General features: G+C 39.9%; 1 protein-coding gene across 3 annotated transcripts in view; it reads left to right on the top strand.

The window, feature by feature from the left end:
• Positions 1-1,187: 1,187 nt before the first annotated feature.
• The window catches only part of CCDC25 (coiled-coil domain containing 25), a 38,887-nt gene continuing 18,994 nt past the window's right edge, over positions 1,188-21,080 (top strand). Inside the window, exons 1-4 of one of the 3 annotated variants that reach the window (XM_058720752.1) lie at positions 1,188-1,333; positions 6,348-6,395; positions 11,843-11,882; positions 16,621-16,672. In XM_058720752.1, the coding sequence (XP_058576735.1) occupies positions 1,306-1,333; positions 6,348-6,395; positions 11,843-11,882; positions 16,621-16,672 (168 nt within the window). In that variant the 5' untranslated portion in view covers positions 1,188-1,305. Of the gene's footprint in view, positions 1,334-6,347; positions 6,436-11,842; positions 11,883-16,620; positions 16,673-21,080 lie in introns of those variants that run through there. The other 2 variants (XM_058720753.1, XM_058720754.1) reach the window with 2 other exon arrangements.

Raw genomic sequence — 21,080 nt, 5'->3', positions numbered from 1 at the left:
CTTTTTTTTTATTGGTAATAACGTTAGATTTCTAGTTCATTTTTTTTATTTTTCAACTTAAATTTAAAAAATTAAATCATGGCACTGAACATCTGTGATGTGCCAGGCAGTCTCACACGCTTTACGAGTTTTATTTCATTCACTTCTTGTCACAATCTGAGATATGTATTATCTTTCCTATTTTACTGAGAATAAAACTGAGGGCCTAGAAACAATTACTATTTATAGAATATAGCTTAGGTTCTTGCTTTGGGAAGCCGTATGGTTCTTAGAGTACTCCTGGGTTGTCAGCTGCTGTTATTATCTTTGGATCACTAACTCCTGGTACAGGCTTTGGCACATTCTTAGTTAAGTGATGCACTTCACTTAATAGACTATAGTCTGTTGGAATGAAGAGAAAAAAATCAGGTCAAAACTAACTGCTGAGGAGCTTTACGTGAGTACAATTATTCCAACTTGACAAAAGCAGTTAGATCTCGAGGTTCGAGGTTTGGAATTTGCCCTATCACACACAGGTAATAGATGGGAGATCTCAGATTTAAAGGCAGAACAGTCCAAGAGTCCAAACCTCAATAAGCATATGCCTCTGGGGAATATCACTAACAAACCACTTTGGTTGAGCACTAAGTTCTAAACCCTTTACGCCTATTAACTTACTTAACCTTAGCAAGATAACCTATGTATTAGTTGGTCTATTCATCTCCATTTAGCAGATTAGGTAAGTGAAGCACAGTGTGCTCAAAGAGCGCCTTACAAGCGGCGGAACTAGAATGCGAAAGGTGGAGGAATTCGGGTTCACTTCCAAGTAAAATGAGCTTCTACTCAGTGTCAAGTACTGTGAATAGCACAGTGAACACCTGTGAAGAAGGCAAACAGTTTCTGCTGCCAGGGAACCCATAAGGCGGTGATGGGTGGCAGATATAACCAATACATAAGCCTCAAGATAAGACTGCCCACTCGGTGAAAGTTCTGCAAATAAAGTCGGCCAAAGGTGTTTTTCTTTCAAGAAGACAGTTTTCTCGCTGTGTCTTCCAACCACAATTCGCTAGGGCTAGCGAATTGCCCTAGCTCCATCTTTCCTTCTCAACCCCCAAGCCAATATAGCCTCTTAGCCCGCCTATAACTTCCTCCTCGCCAGGATTAAAGATGGCGCCGACGGGCTGGCGTTACGACGCGACCCGACGTCCGCCGGAAGTGAGCGAGGAGTTCCGGGGGACAGGCGGCCTCCGCGCTTCTGGTATCCTGGTATCTTGCGAGTTGAGTGCTCCTACTCCGCGCTGGAGTCGCTGTGCCGCCGCCGGGATCATGGTGTTCTACTTTACCAGCAGCAGCGGTGAGTGGGCGCCGTGACCTCCTCAGTCACAGCTCGACAACGGGGCTCCGAAGCCGGGACCCCCAGGCTGCTGTTCAGCCTGCACTTCGCCTAAAGCGCCTCCTCGTCACTGGGTGCTTCTTCCCTCCCCTTCTCGGTCCCCACTTGGGTCTGTCCCTGTCGTCCCCGTGTGCCCCTGACCACGGCCTGCGGGGAGGTAAATGGACAGTCACACCTGCTGTCTTTGCATTCGGAAGTTCTTTTCCTTTGGAGAGACCTCCTTTCGCTATCTGGAATTGGGCAGAGTTTGTGGGCTTTTTCACACCCCCATCCCAGGTCTCACCCTCACCTCCTTAGCCTTTATTCTGGCCGCGTCCTGGTAATTACCCACTTTGAGGGAGAAAGGAAATACCTGCCAAGAACTCTGCCTTACAGGAAGGGCACCGTACCGTTCTAGGATAGGGTGGTAGGGCTTGGAAGGCAACAGAAAACAATAAAAAGAGGCAGAGTTGATGTCCCAGATATCAAAAATTGACATGTGATAGTGTTTCTGATTTGTCTTTGGCTGACAAGAAAAGGGTGCTTTTAGTTCCCAGGAAATGCTACGGTCTGGACCTCGTTTTTCCTGCTTATGTTGTTCCCTTTGCCTGGTCAATCCCCAGTTAACTTCCTTAAGACAACTCTGGCCCATCTTTTTCAAATGCCTTTCCCGATCTTACTCCCTCCCCCCCCCCCCCCGAGATTGCTTAGATAAACCTCTTTGGGGCACACCACTAACACCGCATGTGTACCTTTGGCGTTGCTCTTATATAGTATTAAATGCTGTCTGCTTGATCTGGATAGAGTGTAAACTTCTTGAGGGCAGGGGCAGGATCTCCTTATCTTGTTTCCCTAGCCTAGTGCCTGGCTGATAGCACTTAATAAATGCTTGTTGAATAAACTAATGTGTGTGTGTGTGTGTTTTTTTTTAACTTAGTCAAAACGCATGCTATTCTATTGCTACTCTCACTTCTTGCTTGTAAAAGGTGAGATTTAAGTTTAACTAGTTCCATGTTGTTTGTGTGGGTTCGAATAGGGTGATACTGTAAAGATGAGAACAGTAAGACCCAAGGAATCTGTAATACAGATAGCTTCCAGTCACCCCTCCTATACCATCACACTGCCACATCGCACCATTTTGTTCAGTAGTCTAGACTGCCACAGTGTGCCATACTCTGCCTTTATAGATTTGGCTTGTCTTACCCATATTATTAAAATTATCAAAAATAAAATTCACACTAGCCTGAAAAATCGTTACAGGCCCCTGGTAGCATTTTCATCCTTCGTCTTTTCTGTTCTGTTTGCATCAGTTTTTAGCTTCCCAACAACACAGATATCCGTACAGGCTCAACAATGCAATAAAAAAATACAGGCTGGGCGGGGGGGGGGGGGGGGGGGGGGTGCCTGGGTGGCTCAGTTGGTTGAGTCTGACTTCAGCTCAGGTCATGATCTCCTGGTTTGTGAGTTTGAGCCTCGCATCAGGCTTTCTGCTGTCAGTACAGACCCCACTTAGGCTCCTCTATTCCATTCTCTTCCCCCCCACCCCCTGCTCACTTTGAAAAATGAATCAACATTAAAAAAAATACAGGCAGCGTATATAGGTACTAAATGTATTTTATGCTAGCTGCCTAATTCTCCTTAAAACCATTCTAAATTTTTTGAGCACTAGTCATACTTACCCAGGTGCCCACAGATTATGGGTCATATTTTTCTCATTGGCTTCTGTTATAAGGTCACAGTTGCTTCCTGTTGGAAAAATATTTGGTCTTTAACAAAAATGCACTTGTGCAGCAAATCTTTTAAAACTACAAAGTTAATGGAAAAATTATAACCTTTTCAGTTAAATAGTGGTAAAACTACATAATTCCATTACAGAAAAGAGCTTGAACATACAGAATCTTCAGGAAATGACTTCTTATAGATAGCCAAGCATTTCAACCAACTATGGTTTACCATTTAAAAAAATTTTTAAAGATATTCTTTAATTTTTTTAATATTTTATTTTATTTTTGAGGGGGGGGGCAGAGAGAGGGAGACAAAGAATCTAAAGCAGGCTCCAGGGTCCAAGCTGTCAGCACAGAGCCTGATGTGGGGCTTGAACCCACAAGCTGTGAGATCATGATCTGAGCTGAAGTCAGGTACTTAACCCACTGAACCACCCAGGTGCCCCACTGTTTAAACATTTTTTAAATGGGGAGAAAATCTGAGGGTTTTTTTGTTTTGTTTTGTTTTTCTGCCTTTCCTTTTAAAATTAGTATCTGACTAAAATCTCTTTAACTTCATTCATGTTTCATGCCCTGTCATAATGGAATAATGAAACACTAGCCTTTCTATATTTCCACTGTCTAATTCAAGACCATCTGATTTATGGACCCACAAGGTATCAGCACTTAGCTCATTGAGTCCTCCTGTACTTTTAGTACCTTTTAATTGTGTCTATCTCCAGATAGATTGTTCTGTAATTTATGAAATTATCAGAGTCTCTAAAGTGGACTGGTGCTATACCTGAATCCAGTACCTTCAAGATAATTACTTCCCATACTAATCAAACATATTATTTGGGCAAGAATAACAAAAGTACTAGAATAATTCAATTTACTTTTCTTTCATCCTTATTAACATAGACAGGAACTTCATTGAGACTTCTTGCTCCTTTTTGTTTTTAATTTTCTATTTTGACCCATTTCAGTCTTTAAGAAAAGTTCAAAAATAATAAAAGATTTCCTTTATAACCTCTCCCCCAGATTCTAACATTTTAACTTCTGTTTCTTTCTTTTCCTTTCTCTTTACCTCTCTCTCCAAACACACAGACATTTTTTTCTTGAACCATTTGTTGGTAATTTGCAGTTTACCCCTAAATACTTCAGGTTCCCCCCACCCTCTAAAATCACAAAACATTCCTCATTATCAAAATTAGGAAATTAACATTGCAGCAATACTATGATATAATCAGCAGCTTTTGTTCAGTTTGCATTAGTGTCCTAATGCATTTATAACAAAGGGCAATTACCAATCATTGTTGCATTCCACTGTCATTCATTACTCTTTAGTCTATTCTAATCTGGAGCAGTTGCTCAGCCTTTGCCTTTCATGACACTGTTGTTGAATTATTTTGTAGAATATTCTTCAGTTTTCATTTGAGTTATGTTCTTAATCACCTCATTTTATAGGTCAACCGTCCAAACAATAGTGTGTCGTTCTCTTGGCTGTAATTTAGATGGTTTAGCCTGCACAAACAGCTTTATTTTATTTTAATCATTTTAAAAATTACTTTCAGTCTGATTACAAAACCATCTATATATTTCATAAGTGAGCTAGCCAAGGTAAGTATTATTAACAGTTATATGTATATTTTTCCATACATATACAGAAAATAGGTGCATATATTAAAAATATATTTGTAAACATGTACATACAACTATATATTCATTTTTTTACAAATTGAATCTTGCTTTATATATACAAAAATGCTGTTCTATTTAATTGCTGCTACCTTTTCTTTTCGGTGGGTGCCTGGTATTTGTTTATGGATATTCTATAGTGTGTTTAACCAGTCTCAATTAATGAGTGTTTAGTTTGTAAAAAGAACATCATTGCTTGATAGAGTAATTATAGTATGTACTTAATGGTGACATTGTAGGATCAAAGGGTGAATATTGCTAGGTCGTGCAGAGAGAATCTGAAATGGTTTTATTTCTGCACTTCTGGTATTTGTTATAATGGCTGTTCTGGCTATGCTAAGGCCTTACCAAGCTAATGTAATGCTCAATTATAGGCAGATATTTCTGTGAATGCAAATACTCTCTCCTTTCCAATTAGTTCTCTCAACTACTTCCAAGTAATTTTGGGTTGTAGTCATTATAACTGTTGACTGAAGGATATGAGATTTTTCCCTCCCCAAGAGAGGCAACTATGATAATTTAGAGAGCTTCTCATTACTGGAAGTACAGGCAATTTATTTAAGAATTTATAAATGAAAGAGTGCTGCTCCCTGGCCTTTAGAGCTCCACTCACACATCCTGGTTCTGTGCTGTCTAGTGACAGTCAACAAACTGCCCAGACTAGGGGCCCAGTGACCATTAATTCAGGAGTTTTGCTACAAATGGGGTCAAACAAGTTTTGGTAGACTAGCTTGGAAGCCCAGAACCCAGATAGAATTTCAATTAGGAAAGTTAACTTTTTAGTTGACCCCAGATGGAAGATGCCTACATTAAAAGACACTAGCTTAGTAAAGCAAATGTCATTTCTAAGGTAAGCCATACCTAGAATATTCAGTTTGACTTACACTGAGTTCCTAACACTGAGTTCACATTGGAAATAGTTGGAGATCCTTTTAAAAAAACACTATTGCTTACCCACCAGAGATTTGGATTTGGTTAGTCTTAATGGAGCTGGGACACAATTAGGTGATTCTAATGTGTAATGAGGGTTCAGAATCACTGATTTAGAAGATGTTTGAAAACCGTGTTTCCCCAGAATAGGTTAGGAGCCCATTATAATGTGTAGCACACCTGGAAAAAACTAATATTGGCTAAATAAAATAATGAAAAGGCTTAGCTAAGTATAGGAACCTATTTTTAAATGGTTGAGGTGAAGGTTGGGTTTTTTGTTTCGTTTTGTTTTTAACTCTTTTGAAGACGTCAAAATTATAGGACTAAACTGGAGTTGTATTAAACTATGTCCTGATAAAAGTAGGGAAGTAGCTTCTATAGTAAGGATCAGTAAACGTTTCCTCTTTGGACCCAGTAGTAAATATTCTAGACTTTGTGAGCCACATCTCTGTAGCTTTATTCTTCTTCATTTTGTGTTTTCGACTCTTTAAAAATGTAGAAGTCATTTCTTAGCTTGTGTGCTGTCCAAAGACAGGGCTGGATCTGACCTACAGGCCATGTCTTGCAACCCCTAATCGAAGCATTTGTCACTTGATTTTCCCATGAAGCAGTTTTGCTGGGGATGAAGTTATCTAACTGTTTTTTATATTTTTGTTTTGTCTTAGTTAATTCATCTGCTTACACTATTTACATGGGAAAGGATAAATATGAAAGTAAGTTTTCAAAAGCATTTGATTTTGAAATTTCTAACAGGTAAGTGTCAATTGCCCCCTCCCCCTACCCCACATGGTTGGTTGGATATGAGTTTTCAACTAACTACTACTAGTTAGGCCCATTAACTCCAGTGGGTTTACTTTCCTAGAATTTAGTTATATCAAATAACATTAGAGCCTCTTGGACCATTTGTTGCTGATTAGAAAGTTAACTTTATTAAGAGTTTTTGTGGTATCATTTGATTTAGGGTGATACGAATCAGGTTAACCTATGCTAGTTTATGTCAAGTAAAAATAATCTGTGACTTGGTTGAAAAGCTCATTTTCTGTACATTTTTACCACATTTAGGAATAGAGGAAACATATCTATTATGTTTTTTGAGGCCGAAGATGGCTCTTTTTGAGTCATGAAATGTTAACAGTTTTTTCAGACTTTATTGACCACTCTCCTCAGAATGAACTACATTATTCCATATTGCATACATTTATGTAACTAAAACAAAAATTTACAAAAAATACCCATACTCTTCGCTGTGCCCTCTTGTTTTGTTTTTAAAAAGCTAGTCTCAACCTGCTCAATTAATTTTTTTACCCACTAATGAGTTTGAACTAAAGCTTAAAAGGAAAAACCGTTTAAGGGGATGGCCTTTTGACTGCATGAGTGAAGAGGGAGAAGTTTAGCTTTCTTGCTCTAGAGCATTGAGTTGACAGCACTGGGCTGAGGGAGAAAACATCTGCAGCAAGGGAGCTTGGAGAAATGACAGAATTACACTTCTTCACGCTTGGAGAAGATACAATCACTCTTCTCATGGGGCTAGTGTAATTTCCTAGAAAAGACAGTCCTGAAGTCTGGCCCATCTGGGTTAAAATCCCAGCTCTTAATAAAGTAGCTATAGTTACTTAACCTCTTTGAACCTCACATTGCTGAAATGGAAGAAGAGGATCATGAGACAGTATCTGCCTTGCAGGGTGAAACCAAAGAGCCTGGGTAAAGTGCCTGGCCCAGGGTAGGCACTCAGTAATGGCAGCTGTCACCACTGGAGCTTCTTTAGCTCTTTTTCCTCCCTACAACCATCAGTGTCTGTTCTAGGTGCAGTTTGAAACTGACAACAGTTTAAACTTGATTCTTTAAAAGAGACAAGAATAACATTCTTCAGTATGGGACATTTGACATTAATGAAATAAGTAAGGCCAAAAATTAAAAGATGTCAAAGAACAGTAATGTTATGTATAACTATGATATGTGTAAATATATAACTGTATAATTAACGCATATATATGATTAACATACAACATAACATAAACATATATGTATGCATAACAAAAAATAATAAACGTGTATAAAACATGTATAAAATATATAACGTGATATATGTAATAGCTATGGAAATCTTATTTTTAATTTATTTTTGTTTAATTTTGAGAGAGAGAGTGTGAGTGGGGAGTGGCAGAGAGAGAGGGTGACAGAGGATCCAAAGTGGGCTCCACGCTGACAGCAGCGAGCCCAGTGTGGGGCTCAAACTCACAAACTGTGAAATCATGACCTGAACCAAAGTTAGACCTTCAATCAACTGAGCCACCCAGGCACCCCGATATTTAAATATATATAGTTCTTAATCGGATCTATATAAATGGTTTAGAACTGTGTGGTAATACTGGTTACCATAAGGCAGAATCAGAATAAGCAAGCCTATTATATCCTAGCCAAGAGAAAAAAAACAGCAGAATAAAATAACTAATTTTTAAACAGTTTTTCATTATAATGAATTCATGACATTGTCTCTAGTCTGACTTAATGGAGGCACCCAGTCTGCAGTATACTTGTTGTTATATTTCTCTTAGTAACTCCTACATCTTCAGAGGCAACTTGTATTTTTTTTCCGTAGCCCCATCCTGATGAATGTAGCTGACCAGGGATGCTATCTCCTTGTATTACCTCGAGCAAGGAGGCTGTTTATAACCAGCCATGGTTATCTGCAGTAGATACGGATCCACACCTAACCAAATCTGCTTTCCTTTCTACCATATCAAGGATGCTAACCCAAGACTTAGGTTACTGAGAAGCACCTAAAGGAGAGCTGCTACGTATGGTTGCCTGGGTTTTGCACCGTGTAACTCTGGGCAGGGGACTTGATTTCTTACAGTGAAGGACTGCCTTGATACTGGCTCACACTGCTGGGCTGCTAGTGTTACTGACCTAAGGCAGCTGTGCCAGTGACATTCCCACCAGGTCTCTTTTTTCCTTCCATTTTATTTTATTTATTTATTTTTTTTAACATTTATTTATTTTTGAGACAGAGAGAGAGCATGAACGGGGGAGGGTCAGAGAGAGAGGGAGACACAGAATCTGAAACAGGCTCCAGGCTCTGAGCTGTCAGCACAAAGCCCGACGTGGGGCTCGAACTCACGGACTGTGAGATCATGACCTGAGCCGAAGTCGGACGCTCAACCGACTGAGCCACCCAGGCGCCCCTTTCCTTCCATTTTAGTTCAGTGTTTGCTAGAGCTTATCTGTGTGGACCCGTACGCCAGCCTGTCTGAGCATCCAAAGAGGAAGATGTAGTCTCTGTTTTCATAGTATTAAAGGTGGAGAGGCACATGCAAAAACAAGTATTTGGTCATTTTGCTCTGCACCTAGAAACTGCTCTCAAAAATAAAGTCTAATTTAGGGACGCCTCTGTGTGGCTCAGCTGGTTGAACAGCAGACTCTTGATTTTGACTCAGGTCATGATCTCACGGTTCATGAGTCCGACCGAGCCCCACATCGGACTCTGCGCTGAGCATGGAGCCTGCTTAAGATTCTCTCTCCCTCTCCCTCCCCCTCCCTGCTCACGCACTCTCAAAAAGAAAGAGTAAAATAAAAAATGTCTATTTTAAAAAGTATAGGTGAAATGAAGCAATATGAATAAGTGCTGTAGAAGTAGAGGAGGGGGCAGCATAAATGTGATTAGGGAGAGCCAAGGAGGAGTGGGTTAGGGTGGGCTTGACGTAGAATCCCTTAAATGTCTGTTGTAGGAATTTATATCTACAGATATAAATCTAAATATAGAATTTATGTCTGCAGATGTAAATTTAGATTCTTTCTAGAGTCCACTTGAGTCGAGTTTTGCTGTCATTTAAATGTATGTAGAGGGGTGCCTGGGTTGCTGTGTCGGTTAAGAGTCCGACTTTGGCTCAGGTGGTTATTTCACGGTTCGTGGGTTCAAGCCCAACTTCAGGCTTCATGCTGACAATGCAGAGCCTGCTTCGTATCCCTGTCTCCCCTCTCTCTCTGCCCCTCCCCCACTCTGTCTCTCTTAAAATAAATTTTAAAAAAGTAATAAAATGTATGTGGGAAAAAAAAAAAAAACCCAGGAGCCCTTGGAGTCATTTGGAGGTGCCAACTTTCCTAGATTGCTTTGTAAAAAAGAGATTACATTTTTAAAGCACCCTGTTCCCTAGTGCTCCTAGCACATCATACTTATTCGTGATAGCCTTGATGACTTCAGCCTAAGGGCTGGATGGAACATCAGTGCATTTTTAATTGAATAATTTACTTTCTTTCACTAAAAAGCTTTCAGATGTTTTCCTTTTATTAGCCAGCAGGTGTCACCAGGAGGCCAAACATTGCCTGACTGAGGAAAAGAGGTTTTTGTATTTCCCTTTCCTTTTTTTGATTACTTGTTGGCTATTGGCTCAGCTTCCCATGTAAGCTAATACAAAGCCCTTCAGAAAATGTATGGTGTCTGCAGTTTTTTTTTAAATTTTTTTTTAGCATTTGTTTATTTCTGAGAGACAGAGAATGTGAGCAGGGGAGGGTTAGAGAGGGAGACACAGAATGGGAAGCAGGCTCCAGGCTCCAAGCTGTCAGCACAGAGGGGCTGTGGGGCTCGAACTCACAAACCGCGAGATCATGACCTGAGCTAAAGTCAGTGGCTTAACTGACTGAGCCATCCAGGCGCCCCTAGTGTCTACAGTTTCTAAGATTATCCAAGATTTATCATCCTTTTGCTTTTCTGGAAAATGAATACCCCATTCAAGTTAGATAGATTATACTTCCTTGGGTACATTTTAAGTCATCACATCAATCATTTTGTTTGCCTTATAATTTTTAACTTTGTATCTAATACTGTAACGCTTTTGTATTAGACACAATTCATTTCTAATTATTAGCATGGCTGTTCGTGTGTATAGGTCTTACCTTTCTGTAGTGATATATGTTATTAGTCTTAAAAATACAGAAGTATACATTTTGAACTAATAATTTACCTTTTACAAATATAAGTATGCTTTAAGGAAATAATCGGGAATATGAACATATTTATTTTAAAAATAGTTACTGAAGCATTTGTAATTAAAACAGCCCAGGGGTACCTGGGTAGCTCAGTCAGTTAAGCATCTGACTTTTGACTTAAGCTCAGGTCATGATCTCCCAGTTCGTGGGTTTGAGCCCCACGTTAGGCTCTGCATTGACAGTGCAGAGCCTGCTTGGGATTCTCTCTCTCTTCCTTGTTCTCTAGCCCTCCCCTGCTTGCTCTCTCTCTCTCTCAAAATACATAAATGAAGTTAAAAATAAACAAAACATGTGAACAATAGAAAAGTTTATTCATATGGTAGAATTAAGTAGTCATTGTTTCCAAAGACCTTTTTAATTTTTAATTTTACTTTTATCTAAGAAATACATAGCTTTAGAATTCAAATAGTAACAGAATATGTATCATAATAATATTTTCCATCCTGTCCTTGTTTTGTCCTGCAGAGACAGTTACTTTTAACTTATAGCTATTTCTTCTGTTTTATTTTTACTTTCATATGTGACAGAATTTTAGGTGATTTCTATTTCCTTTTTTATACTCCTGGTGGTGGTTTTATTTTCTAATTTTCTACTATTTTATAATTAAGAGGTCTCTTTTAAGAAGTAAAACACAGTTCACTGATGAACAAAACCATTTTGACAAATAAGTTTATTACAGTGAATCAATTTCCCAAGACCTCATCTAACCTCTCAGCTGCTCTAATTTGAAGTTTAACTAACTTTTAATAGAAATATCTTTGGGGGTGCCTGGGTGGCTCAGTCGGTTAAGTGTCTGACTCTTGGTTTCGGCTCAGGTCATGATCTCACAGCTTGTGAGATCCATGCTGACACTGCGGAGCCTGCTTGGCACTCTCTCTCTCCCTCTCTCTCTGCTCCTCCCCCCTAAAATAAATAAATACAATTTAAAAAATTAGAAATATCTTGAACTTTCTTTTAAGTATTATAAAAATTATATCAATTATGACAACTCTAAAAGCTATTTTTACAAATTTTTTTTTCTCTATTTTCAGGCATCAAAGCCTCTCTCAACTACTCTTTTCTCCATTAAGGGAGAGAAACAGTTGTGGGAAGGATTGGTATAAACTCTGGCATATTTTCATTTGACAGGTTTTTTTTTTTAACCTTTTCTTTGTTTTCTTGTATCTCACTCTAGACGAAGATCTAATAAAGTATGGCTGGCCTGAAGATATTTGGTAAGTCACAATTTCGGTTCTGCTTTCTATGCATTATATACTTTCTTGGATTTGGCCAACCACCTCACTTTTATGATGAAAACTGAAACTCCTACTTTGTGTTTTGTTCATGTTCGGTGATAAGTAGCTGACTGCCAGCTCCCTTCATTTCTAATCACTGTGTCAACTGGGGATGATGTCTCAGCAACCCTGAGGTTGGAGGCCGGACCTCGGAAGCTTTCTTTTACCTCATGGTGTGTCTTCTCAGAGTGGTTTCGTGAGACTGCCACACTCACGTGCTCAGGCCACTCTTCTTGAGAAGATGGATGAGGGCTTCACAAGAAGTGGTGAGGGAAATAGAAGCTTCCATGTGGATGGAATAGATAGGGCATCTGACCAGGTCCAGCTTTAAAGAAAACAGGCTGGGTTCCCTTTGTCTTCTCAACTCCCTCATGAGGTTAGCCCTGTCTCGATCCAGGCTCTACCCCCTCTTTCTAAAATATTTTCTGGAAATTTAAAAAATAATAATCATGCTTTCTTTGCCTTCTGAGATAATTTCATTTGCTGCTCACAAAACCCAGCCCAAAAAGCAATGACAGAACAAACCAAAAACTCCTCATTTTAGTTGCATTCTTTTCTTTTTCTAACTGCCTTAGAATGCCACGTGGGAGTTTCTACCACTCAGACCTGGAACCTTTTAGGAGGACCTGGACTCCCGTTACTTTGATGTAACACTCTCGGACTCAGTTTGCTGAGTCCTGGTGCCTAATTCTACACCTAGAGTAGGGTGTGGTCTCCACAACTCCACAAACACCCCTCTACCAAATGCTGTCCCTGAAGATAGGCACATGGATCCTGTTTGCTTTAATGATAGTAATAATGAACACTGTCATTAGTTATTGAATACCTAAATAGATGCAAAGTATTGGCAGGTGTTTACCTTATTGATATACTCAATTTCACAGTGCCCTGTAAAATAGTTCTTAGTACTGTGCCCATTTTTCAGATGAGGACACTAAGGCTAAAAGAAACTGAACAGATCTGCTGTGGTTGTTGCTGGCCCCCCAGCCGGCTCTAGTTCTGAATCACCAATTTTGTTCTTCCCTTAGGCTACTGCTCTTTTTCTGAGGGTGACTTCCTTCCTTAGGCCATTGCTGCAACTCTCTCCGGACCTCTTTTCTCCAAGTGTGGGCCCGAATCCTTCATTTAATTCCCTACAGAGACAGAGTTTAGGTTGTCACTTTTTAGGAGAGTTGCTTGATTTTCAATGAAGTGGACAGCATTGGACATTTATTAGGAAAACTATTACACAGAGACTAACTTAAAAAGCAGGAAATGCTTTCCTGTCTGCCATCTCTAAACGTCCACACTCCAGGAACCAAGAGGCACGACAAACCTGAGGAATTTTAAAGTCTTTTTTTTTTTATCTGCCCCCTGTCCCAGCACAGGCCCATCTGCTGAGCTCAGGTAACAAGTGTCATCAAGGGAGACACCGCTTGGTACCCCCTTCACTTCAGGTGTTCAGTTTGCACTGCTGAGGGCTTCTGGATTGAATGCTGCTTCCCTTCCTAGAACCCTAGACCATAAGCCTCACGAGGACAGCGATCACTTGTTTTGTTCAGTCCCACATCCTGTTACCTAGCATAAGACCTGGCACCTGGTACATGTTCAAAAAATATTTGTTGACTTCCTAATTAACTAACTCTTTGCCTGTGTAGAAATGATCTCTGCTGGACATTTCTTCACAGTAACTGCATTCTGGTGTCTCCATTTTGAGCACCTGTCACCAGGCTGGATTATTCCAGTTGTTCTTAAAACCCAGAGATCTCCAGATCCTGTCAAGGGAGATTAGAGCTACTGCATCTGTTACGTGGCTGCATCTGTTATGTAGTTATCTGCTGTGAAGTTTTAACATGTCAGGTTTGAAGTATAAACACCTGCATAGAAAAGGTTACATATCTAGATGTACCACAAAAGTCAATTTGCCACAGCCTTTTACCTGATTTTTTTTTTTTTTTTTTTACACTTAAGTAAGTGGAAGAGAAATTTCCAATTTACAGCCTACGCCCTATGTATTCTCAGTTGGGTTTTTGATTTCATTATGGTTGACTATCTCCTGGAATGCTACTTAACCAAACTGGTGTCTACAGATACCCATTTTGACACCCTGAAATTCATGACTCTTGCTGGAAGTGATTGACTTTTACTTTGAGAAGCTATTCGAGGTCTGCTGTGAGGTAGAATAGCCAGCCCTAAATTTCAAGACTGTTGTGTCAATCCTGGAAACATTCCTGGGCATGCTAAGAATGATTCAGTTGATCGATATTCCCCAGGGCACATTTCAACCTGGTTCACTCTGAGGTAAACCTTAGAACTTCACCTGCGTGGATATCAGCATCTGAGTTTATACCAGAAAACACCTTTAAGGAAAGGATTTTTCCAGGACTAAATGAGAATGGAACTGAATTTATCTTTAAACAAAAGAAGATAGAAATAGTGTGTGTTTACTGCCTCCAAACCCCCAAAGAATAGTATCTCCAGGGACCCCACTTTCAGGAGTTCAATTGCCCAGCTTCTGAGGCCCTGCGTCCGCATCCCCAGGTCATTGGTGCACATTTACTGAACTTTTTAGTCTCTGCATTCAGTAAAGAAAACAGTGATTAAGTAGGGAGAGGACGATAACAAGGACCAGAAGGAACTAGGGAACTCTACTACGCATAATTTAAACTTTTCGGAGTAAACATTTTGGGAGGTTTGGAAAGGTTTTTTTTAAGGAACCTCCCCAAGATAGTTTGTTTAGGGAGCTGGCTTTTTTGATTTACGGTGCAACCAAAGCCCCACACTTCCACACATTCCCCCTGCCCTTGTAGCAATATACCTCCCAGCCTGGAGTTGCTCTGTGCATCAGCAGTGATATTCCCATGTGTGTTTTAGGATTTTGATTACTTTTGTATGACTCCATCAGATAGACATTGAATTACTTATGTATCTCTTTGGACAAAATTCCATGTCAGACCTTTAAGAAAAATCAGGATACAATTGATTTACTATGGGTATGTAGGAAAGAGTTGTTATAAATAGAGAATTGGCTTAAGACAAGTCAGAATGGGGCAAGTTACTTTTCAACTGAACTTGCTTCCTAAGATCCTGAAAGAAGATAATTAGATACATAATTTCTGGATTTGCAAAAACACATTTTTTTCAGTGGAAAAGGCCAAGCTAAAGACAGTAATCAGTAGGAATCTCTTATAGGGAATATAAATCTTATATGAGAAAAATAAATCAATGTCCAATTCTGGTTACCAGTAATGGATAATAATAAAACCTAGAGGGGGCGCCTGGGTGGCTCAGTCTGTTAAACGTGGGACTCCAGCTCAGGTCATGATCTCACGGTCTGTGAGTTTGAGCCCCGCATTGGGCTTTGTGCTGACAGCTCAGAGCCTGGAGCCTGCTTTGGATTCTGTGTCTTCCTCTCTCTCTGTCCCTCCCCTGCTCACCCTCTGTCTCTCAAAAATGAATACATGTTAAAAAAAAAAGAACAAACAACAAAAAAAACCTAGAGGTATCACAGACTGCCAAAAATGTGTAGTATTTTTCTGTATCCATGGTGACTAGCAAAATGCTTAACTTCCTTAAGAGGGCATTAGAAACACCATAATCTTAACATTTGTATAGAATCATGCTGTCCACGTCTTACAGTAGGCATGAGTGTGTGACCATTTTCACTTCTAAAAACACATTAATGCTAAGAAAATGTCTAGAGAAATATATAATGGGGTGTAGTGGTGCCTCCTTAGGGTTTTACTGAACACTCTTCAGTCTAGAAAGATGAGGAGTAAGGAAGAGATGACTAATGTTATCAGAATCCCAAAGTGACCATCATGTGTTACCATTGTTTGATGCGAGAATTCTGGGGGCATCTCTGGAAGCTGGAAAGAGAGAACGTCAACTTTATTTGGTAAATATCTCCAAATGTTAGACTAGGGTGTAAAAGGAATTAAGTTTAGAAAGGTTTCTTTCAATTGGTGGATGATAGAGGCTTAATGAAAGGTAAATTTAGGACATTGGGATTTTTTTAGGACTGTATCATAAAGGGCAATCCCCGTGCTTTCCCAGAAAACATATTAGTGCCATTGTCAGATACAAGGAGGGATGAATTGTTGGTCTGACCCATTTTATGGCTTGTCCAACTCTGTACTTCTCTTTGGATTGTTTTTAAACTTAGGACGTCCCACACCATTCCTCTCATCTTTTTTCCCAAACCGGTGCCTTCTCCACCTGTAAAGTATTTTCCTCTATAGTCCTGCCAGTCTCCCAGGCTTGCAACACCGTGGATCTTGATGACTTCTTTCATTCCCTTCTCTCCTCACCTGAAATTCCTTTCCCTGTGTTTTCTCTACGTCCTGTGTTTTAGTCAGATACCCTCTGAGTCTCAGTTGATCAGTGAAGTTTGTGATCACTGATAGCTCTTTCTCACTTGAAAAAAAATTGCCCTTTCCAAGGCATTTCCATTTATTGTCTCTAGTATTCAGCTTGGCTCTTAGTCTCATGCAGCTGCAGAACTTGCCCTGTTTACCTTACCTCTCCCAGTTGACAGTGAGCCCTTTGGAGGCAGTGATCGTGTTTTTACTCCCCATGGTGCTTGACATGTAGTAAGCACTGAGTTAATATTTTTTGGATTGGAATGCTTTAAATGAAAGGGGCCTGAGGAGATGGTTGTCTTGTACCTCTTGCTAAAAGTAGTTTTCATTCTTTGTAGGTTTCACGTGGACAAACTCTCTTCGGCTCATGTATACCTTCGATTACATAAGGTAACTGGATTTAAACATGGACTCATGCTTTTTCTTTAGTGATGAGCATCCTCTCTTGTCCTCTGTCTTTTTTTTTTTTTTTTTTGGCAGTTAAATTGCTTAAAATAATAAATATGTGCAAAAGATAAAAAAAGGTAGCAAATGAAGAGCTGTCCTACCCCTGACCCAGAAAATGACAAAGGGAAATTCTGGTGACTTTGAAACTTGAAAGGGGACATAGTGTACATACCTTAGCTAGAACCACTGCTCTAATTATCCTGCAACTTTAGGTATGTTCGTCACCTCTGCTCTCTCTCCCTTTCATTTCAGTTGACAGTTCTGGACCTTCTGTCTTCTCCAGTGGAGATCACATGTGGTTCCTTTTTCTCACACTCATGTGATTGTCCTGCCTCACCAAAGATAGATGTTCCCAGTTATCAGGGGCTTCTTTGGGACATTTAACACAGCATTATAATAGTAAAGGAAAAAGATGCAATGTTTCCTAGTAACATAAGACCACTATTATTTCTAATGCCTTAACATTCATATGTTTTATACAGTTGAATCATAGGGTATACGTACTTGGTATGTGTATTGCCTTTTTTTTTTTTTTTTTTAATGTCCTATTTTGGAATGCTTTTAGATTTACAGAGAAGTTGCAGAAATAGTCTATACTACATGGGGTTCCCATATACCCCATGCCTGGCTTCCCCCATTGTTAACGTCTTAACATGACCATGGCAGATTTGTCAGAACCAAGAAAGCAACATTGGTATGTTACTGTTCACTAAGCTCCGGGCTCTATTTTGATTTCACCAGTTTTTCCGTTAATGTCCTTTTTCTGTTCCAGGATCCAGTCTAGTGTCCCATGTTGTGTTTAGTTGTCACGTCTGCCTAGTCTCTGGTCTGTGACAGTTCATGCTCTGAAAGTGAGATTTTCCCTGTTTTTCATGAGCATGGCAATTTGAGAAGTACTGGTCAGGTTTTTTTACAGAAGGCCCCTCAATTTGAGTTTATCCGATGTTTTTCTCATGACTGGAGTTACAGGTTTTGGAGGAAGAATAGCACAGGAGTGGAGTGCCCTCCTCCTCACATCATGTCAGGGGCACGTGCATTAGTAGGATTTATCACCAGTGATGCTAACCTTCATCTCCTGGCCAGGCCAGTGTTTGCCAGGTTTCCTCCCCTCTCCCATACTCTGTTATTTGGACACAGATCACCGAGTCCAACCCATACTTGTAGGGGAGGGGATGGAATTAAGCTTCACTTCTTGGAGTGGGGAGTATCTACATAAACTTAGAAAGAAGATTCTATCTCTTCTCCCCTACATTTTACAGTAGTTTACGTGTATCAGTATGGACTCATACATTTATTTTATACTTCAGGTTATAATCGGTTCTATGTTATTTGGTTGCTGAAATTGTTCCAGCTTTGGTTGGAGCTCTTTCAGCTTGGCTCCTGTGTTGCTTTTTTTTTTTTTTTTTTTTTTTTTTTTAATTTTTTTTTTCAACGTTTTTTATTTAGTTTTTGGGACAGAGAGAGACAGAGCATGAATGGGGGAGGGTCAGAGAGAGAGGGAGACACAGAATCGGAAACAGGCTCCAGGCTCCGAGCCGTCAGCCCAGAGCCCGACGCGGGGCTCGAACTCACGGACCGCGAGATCGTGACCTGGCTGAAGTCGGACGCTTAACCGACTGCGCCACCCAGGCGCCCCTCCTGTGTTGCTTTGATATGCTCCCATCCTTTTGGTTTTTGAGCACTTCCTTTGTGACACTCTAAGATGGTGTAGGCTCTTCTTGTATTTTCCCTGCCCCAGTCCTAGAATCGGGCCTTTCTCCAAGGAACCCTGATTCCTTTTACTGGGGAATTGTATTTAGGAGCCAAGATCTGGACTTGGTGTGCTCACTGCTCCTAGAGTGTCATTGCTTCTAGGCCCTCTCAGCAGAAAGAGCTAGGAAGTACATGTATGTATATTAACCCACGTTAGCAATTCGTATGTTGGATTGTTTCTCTATCTGTATCTATGTTAAGCATGAGCTCAAACTGATGTCTGTGATGAATCTGTTATTATAGAGGCCATTCTAGTCTTTTCTCTTTGCTTCTCTATTAATTCCTTCTCACAGTGAGAAGCCTGGTTCCCACCATCTACCATCTATTTGCTTTTTGACTCCCACTATATGTGGAAGTGGTTTCAGATGTGTTAAGCTTTATCCCCATACGAAACAACTTTATCAACTAAAGTATGCTGTTTATGTGCAGTTATTTTTGTCTTTTTGCCTTACAGTTTCCAGTTGAAATGCTGTTTTCCAAAGTTATTTGTAAGCTGCTTTTTTTTTTTACCCCATGCCTTTCAGTGATGTCATGCCATGCACTCCAATTCTTTTGTCTCCATTTATATTCCATCCTGTTGATTGTATTATTACAACAATTTTTAATTCCCCTAGTTGATTGTATTACTCTTTCACGTGACAGTTTTGAAAACTTTTTCATGTTACTGTATTATTTTCATATTTATTGTTTTGACTGGCTGCTTTGAGTTGATATGCCACAGTTACCTGGCTCCCCTGTCCGAAAGCTCCCCTGTCAGAATATAAGTTGTTTATAGTTTTCAGCATCATGAATCCCCAACACGAAGTTTTTTTTTATGAACCACTTTCTGTTTTTCTTTTTGAATTGGGTTTTTTTACAATAATTCTCAGGGTGCCTGCATGGCTCAGTTGGTTAAGCATCCGACTTCAGCTCAGGTCATGATCTCACAGTTTGTGAGTTCGAGCCCTGCGTCAGGCTGTGTGCTGACAGCTCAGAGCCTGGAGTCTGCTTTGGATTCTGTGTCTCCCTCTCTCTCTGCCCCTCCCCTGCTCATGCTCTGTCTCTCTCTGTCTCAAAAATAAAAACATTAAAAAAAATTTTTTTTCAGAAGTAGAATCGCTGAGCCAGAAGATAGAAGCATTTGGGAGATGTTTCAAAGACCAGATTGCCCTCTAAAAATATTGCGCTAGCTTAAAATGCTACCTGATATATACAGGTTTTCCAGACCTTCCTGGGATTTTATAACTTAAAAAATATAGCAACCTTTTGACAATTTTTCAATAAATGCAAGATGCTATTTCATTATGGTTATAATATTCACTTCTTAATTTACTAGCAAGGTTAAACATTGTGCCCCATCTTTATTTATACTGTTGATATTTTTGAGAACTGTGTTGTAAAGGAAATGAGAAAGATTGTGAACTCTGTGCTGGAACAAAACTCTGGATTCTCCTTGGCAACTTCTTGCCATTTTGGAACTACTTTAAGTTTAGAGGAAATAAAGTATGGTATTACCAAGTTTCCTCTTGGTTCAGATTAAACTTTTTTCCTTTAGACTCTGTGTCAGAAAATGGAAGTAATAGCAGTAGTCCCAAGTTGACATTACCACCGGTTTCTCCATGTGTGAAAAGAAATTTAATTTCATTTTCTTTTGGAAGCACATAATGTGCTCAGTAAAAATAAATGCTTTTTAGGCACCATTTACATGGTTGATCTGTAGTAAACGGCATAGCCTTTTGTACTTAATAGGTACCAAGTACGTGTTAGTGATGGAATAAGACTAGAGTGGTTCAGGATCCAGACTGCTGGATTTGAATCCTGGCTCTGCTGCTTACTGGCTGTGTGACTTTGAGCAAATTACCTAGCTGTGCCCGTTTTCTCATCTGTAAAAGGGAGCAATCGGTACCTATGTTACTGAGGATTAAGTGAGCTAGCATGACTGAGGCAGTTAGGATAATGCCTGGCACATGCTAAGCATCGTATGTGTTAATTTTGTTGTTGAATTCAATCTAGACCTTGAAGATCACAGATATTCAGCAGTATTCTTTCCTAGGCTGCTTTGGTTTTTGAAAACCCATAGAGTCTCTAATCTCATTAACATGGATGGCACAAAGCCCACAGTTACATTCTGACGTTTACGTATTGAGGGCATCTCACACTCTCCACAGAGTTTACTCTGACTTTACTCATAATGCTAAGCTGAGTGTTTTTTTTTTTATGTCTGCTCATATTATATTAGAAGTAGCAAAACAGGAAGATGAGGTTGCTTTAGGAATACTGACAGACACAGGTATTAAGAAGGGCTATCAGGATGAAGCCTGACATCAAGGACCAAGAAAGTACGTTTCCACGAGAATTTCTTAAGCACCCTACTCTGGGCTCAGTTGCTACAACATGGCTTTAGCCCTGGGTTCATCTCTCACCTCTGTCCTGTCACTTACTAGATTTAGGGGACCTTGGCCCAGTTACTTAACCTTGCTAAGCTTCGTTTCTTCATTGCTAAAGTGAAGGTAAACTATTTCACATGGCTATTTACTTAGTGCCTGGCACATGGTGGGTACTTAAAACATGGTAGCTGTTTTTTTTAATTACTCATTTTGATTTATTTAGCGTAGGGTCA

Source organism: Neofelis nebulosa, chromosome 3, assembly GCF_028018385.1.
Source record: "Neofelis nebulosa isolate mNeoNeb1 chromosome 3, mNeoNeb1.pri, whole genome shotgun sequence".
NCBI lineage: Eukaryota > Metazoa > Chordata > Mammalia > Carnivora > Felidae > Neofelis > Neofelis nebulosa.
The sequence above is the reverse complement of the archived record's forward strand: the minus strand, read 5'-3'. Positions and strand labels throughout refer to the sequence as shown.